General features: G+C 47.1%; 1 protein-coding gene across 3 annotated transcripts in view; it reads right to left on the bottom strand.

Moving 5' to 3' along the window:
- LOC113819696 (mucin-2) overlaps positions 1 to 5,000 on the bottom strand; it is a 143,226-nt gene that overhangs the window by 123,966 nt on the left and 14,260 nt on the right. For all 3 annotated transcript variants that reach the window (XM_070133094.1, XM_070133101.1, XM_070133112.1), the window contains exons 6-7: positions 319 to 455; positions 1 to 164 (exon numbers count right to left, since the gene is read on the bottom strand). The exon at positions 1 to 164 is cut by the window's left edge and continues 484 nt beyond it. In XM_070133094.1, coding sequence (XP_069989195.1) covers positions 1 to 164; positions 319 to 455 — 301 coding nt within the window. The remainder of the gene's footprint in view (positions 165 to 318; positions 456 to 5,000) is intronic.

Here is a 5,000-nt window from a genome sequence, read left to right as displayed (position 1 = left end):
CGGAGGGGCTGTGGTTGGTGATGGAGGAGCTGTGGTTGGTGACGGAGGGGCTGTGGTTGGTGACGGAGGGGCTGTGGTTGGTGATGGAGGAGCTGTGGTTGGTGACGGAGGAACAGTAGTTGGTGGAGGAGAAGCTGTAGTTGATGGAGCAATTGTTGGAGCATCTGAAAAAAAGCAGTAACAATAAATCACATACCTGGGACCCATTTATTCTTGAAGAAACACTTTAACAATTCACAAAAGAAATATATATACGCTTCCTTTTCACACAAACAACCAATACCTCTTACAAGAAAATTCCTCACACAATCGCCATACCTCCTACAGTGTAGATCTCACATAAGAATCCGCCAGAGAACTCATCTGACTTAAATTGCTTTCGTCTGAATTCCATACTCAGCTTATTAGTGGAGATTATGACGCCATCTGGGGCGTCTAGTTTGCAGTACTTTTTACTGTGAAGAAAAGAAAATTATAAAGCATTATAAAGTGAGGCAAATATAAAATGATGTAAATATAAAGCGAAGTCAAGCCACCGCTGTCTAGGCTGCTGTGAAAAGGGGGCAGCTCTGCACTAGACTCCCCTGTCAGCTCATAGCCTCTCTATCATCAGGACTTCTGCAGTGCCTCCTCGTGGTCACACATGGAAACGAGGCACTTTGCGGTCCAAGGCTAGAGCCCTAAAGGTACAGTCATGGTCTGGCTTTGTAATTACTTCTGCCCCCTTGTCCTCTGAGTTTAATGGGTGGCTTCGGGGAGGTGGGCTATGCCAGTCCAACTCCCCAAGAGAACATTAACTGGCAGTCTATCGTGTAGGTGTATGTGTCGGGGGAAGGGAAAACATCCCTTCTACCCAGCAAGTAAGGCACACTGTGGGTTCCCTCTGGGTTGGCGACTGTTGGGAGCTGGGGTTAACAGTCCCATCTGTGTCCCAGTCCCCGCCAACCTGGCATGAAGCTCGAGGGGCAAAGCTCATGGGGATCCCACAGATGGATTAGGGGACCTGTGGACAGCCACCCCTCACTTTATGAAGCATCGTCGTCGGGGGTGACAGAGGTGGCGTCCTCCCGGAGTGTCTGCCCAAGGCTTAACCTCAGGCGGTGTATTAGGTTGGGGGCTTGGCACGTCCGATTTTTACGAGTTTGATCGATTGCCACTACTTTCTGAGGTATCTGAGTGTGGAGGTGGTTGCTCTCTCGGAGGTGAGAAAACTGTCAGTGTGTCACTGTGTCAGTGATCAGTGTAGGTGGCTACCCCTATTACTGGTCGGGCTGCAACGATGGCCACCATCTTCAGGAAGTAGCCATAACCATCTCCAGCAGACTTCAGCCCTCGATGATAGAGGTTACTCCGATCATTGAGTATATAACGGTATTGAGACTGAAGCTTGCATTTGGCTTAATGACTTTTATTGCTATGTATGCTCCTTCCGATGTTTGTAAACGACGTGAAAGAGATGTTTTACACAAAACTTGCTTCTGTTTTGGACAGTTGTCCTCGGCCAGATATTTGCATTGATCTGGGTGACTTTAATGTGGTATCTGGCAGCCATCGAGCTGATTATGAGGTATCTGTAGGTCCCCGAGGTTTGGGAGCTGGTGCCAGCAGCGAGAATAGTCTCCTTTAATGGGGCTTTGCAAGGTCCTAGAAATGAGGTATTCTGGCTTTTGGTACCAGGGCTTTAACCCACATCACTGGACGTAGTGATGTGGGTAATGCAGCCAAAGAGAGACTGATCCTCGTTAGCACCTGGAGAAGGAACAATATATTAGAAGTCTGGCAAAGGAGGTCGAAAGCCATTTCTTAGTAAATGACCTTCGTCCTGCCTACCAAGCCCCGAGAAAGCTGAACTCTAAACCCTCTTCACAGGTGACTGCAGGCAGGTCAGTAGGTGGCCAGATCGTCTCAGACTCTGTTGGCGTGCGGGAGCATTGGGCTAAGTATTTTTAGCAGTTGTACTATGGCAATGGATTTGCATCCGCCATAGACTGGTGTCAATCATTTCTTTGAGCTTTTGAGTCTGGTTGTGAGTGCCCACAGGTTTGGCTGGGATGCTGGAGATCGACGGGGAGAGCCGGGGTAGGCCTGGTTGCTGCTGGCTGGGTCTTACTCTGCTGGGGGATCGTGAGTGCTGAACTCGGCCCGGAGCTTAAGAAGGGGTGAGCTGTGCTAGCTACCCGGAAGCGAGGGGAGCCTGCGGTCCTATAAGCGAGCCGTGAGGTGTCCGGTGTCAACCAATCAGGTCTTGGTATGCGTTTTCGCGAAGTTGCTGATAGTGAGGGAGAGAGGTAAGGTTGTGGAGCTGGACCCAACCTGGGTGAAGTATTCCGCGCTGCAGGTTGCAGGGGTCGGCTACAGTACCAGGTTGATCCACCGACAATTAACTTGGATACGGGTAGTGTCGAGATTTCATTTCTAGACCTACCCATCAATGAGGACCCACCCTCCCTAACTAAAGTTATGGGGTCGATCTCCGAGCTAAAGAGTGGGTAAGCAGCAGGTTGTTGCAGAATCCTAGTTGAATTGTTAAAGGGTGTTGGTGAACCAATGGTGCAGGGGTTGCACGCTGTCCTAGCTGCCATCTGGCAGTCTGGTACTGTTGCTCCTTGACCTGTTGAGGGGTTTGGTCATCCCTCTCTGAAAGGGAAAAGGGGATCAATGGGACTGCAGCAACCAACAAGGCATCATACTGCTTAGTATATCTGGCAAGGGTCTCACTCACATCCTTCTGAGACTTCTGAGACATATCAGAGATCACGTGCTGAGGCACCAGAGGCTGGAATAATCTAGATTCACTCCTGGTAAGTCCACAATAAACAGTATCCTTGTGCTTCACGTCATTATAAAGCGTCGTCATGAGCTCGGGTATGCTCGCAGTATATATCAACCTTAAGAAGGGTTTTGATAAGGTGCATCGGGAATCACTCTGAGAGATCCTTAGATTGAGAGGAATCCCAAGCCTGTATACTGGTAGTGAAAGTGCTGTAAATTGTGGTGGGGGCCTGTCGAGCTTCTTTGCTGTTAGTTCAGGAGTAAGGCAAGGCTGTGTCCTTGCACCAACACTTTTCAACACTTGCATGGACTGGATACTGAGCAGAGCTACTGTTCAAAGTCATTGTGAAGCTACTCTGGGTAATGCCAAAAATACTGACCTTGACTATTCTGCCAGTTTCTATTCTTAGTCTTTGGAAACCCTAGTGGTGGTTCTGGATGCATTTAGCAATGAAGCGAAGCCCCTGGCTCTAAAGGTGTCTTGGATCAAGACCAAGATCCAAGACTTTGGGGACCTGCTATTTGGTCGATAAATGCTTGCGGCGAGAACACTGGTCACAAAGAGTTTTACATACAGGGGTCATGAAGTCTCTTGACACATTTGGAGATGCCGGTATTTGTGCAGAAGAACCAAGCTATGTATTTTTAAGGCCCTGATGATGCCTTTTTCAGTATAGGGTAGTTCAACCTGGACATTATCCTTTGCCTTGGAATCCGGTCTCAATGCCTTTTGTAATAGGTCCTTGTGCCGGATCATGGGATACAATTGGCGGAACCATGGGTTCAAACAACGGTTGCTCTGTGAAACTGGCACAGGACCTGTTATTTGCTCAATCCGTGATCGACAACTTAGGCTATACAGCCACCTGGCTCGTTTCCCCCCGGGGATCCTGTCCACCAGGTTATCTGTGCGAGACAACCCTGGATGGAGGAGGCCTATGAGACGACCTAGGAAATCGTGGTTTGGGCAGATCGATCAAGCCTGCCGTGAAGAGTTTGAGATGGCCTGAGTCCCTGCCTGTCGGCTCACTATGAGGCACCTCTGCTGGTGGAAACGAAGGGTGGACTCGGCAATGCCCCCTCGTCGGCGTTAGATCAAAACGTAATACATCATTTTAAAGATCAATATTTATGTATAACTGTCTCTATCTTTTTCTCGGATTGTCTATTTATATACCTGTCTATTTTTCTGTCTATATATATGTGGTATATATACATATACATATATATATATATATATATATATATATATATATATATATATATATATATATATATATATATATATATATATATATATATATATATATATATATATATATATATATATATACACGCATACATGAACACATATACAGAGAGAGAAAGCAAGAAAGAGGAAGAACTGACATACACACAAATCGTGGACACACTAGACACACTAATTCCATTGAATATGTACCTATGTATGGCAGAGAAAAACAGTGCTTATAAACCGACATAAATACCATGCATAAATTGTATAGTTATAACACACTCCCTACTCACATCGCGTTCGCCACCATGCATATCAGACTAACCCAAGCGACGCCTCACTCCAGCATCCTTCAGGACACTCGCTTACAAAAGTGCTCACATTCTGACCCGAAACTCCCTCGTCATCAGCCATTAACCATGGGTTAGTCCCCCCACCCACACCCTCTTTTCCATCACCTCACACCCACGGAAAGATAAATACACACAAATGTGAACACAGACGAAACACAGTAACGTGACCGGACAGATGAACAGGAAAATAGCCATGGTAAGAAAAGAAACAATTGTATTTTAAACAATTGAAACGAAATGTTACGATTTAATTTTTTTATCGCCGTCCGAAGGCACATTCCCAATACGTGTAGAATCTCGCAATCTTGTCAACACCAAATGATAGGATTTAGAGATCTCTCCCGGCAGCCGAAGCAGCAACAACTCCACTAGAACCACTAGAGGTCCTCATGATCTACCACCAACTATATTTTGCCCAATGGTAAGAAACCACAACAATGGCAAACTGCTTCGCATGCGAGGAGACGTCTTGCCAGCCTTGCGGTGGATGAGGCCAATGGAAGCTGACCTTCTGGGGTCCTTCTTCGGGGGCCTCAACTTTCGCGGTACGACGGCGTAGAGAGGGAGGGGGCTGCCTACCACCGGACCCGTAGTCGGTTTTCTTTTTTTTCCGTTCCTACTGGCCTCCTGGGCCTTCTGAC

The sequence above is a fragment of the Penaeus vannamei genome, chromosome 2 (genome assembly GCF_042767895.1).
Source record: "Penaeus vannamei isolate JL-2024 chromosome 2, ASM4276789v1, whole genome shotgun sequence".
Lineage (NCBI taxonomy): Eukaryota > Metazoa > Arthropoda > Malacostraca > Decapoda > Penaeidae > Penaeus > Penaeus vannamei.
Note: the sequence above shows the minus strand (reverse complement) of the source record. Positions and strands in the feature narration are given on the sequence as shown.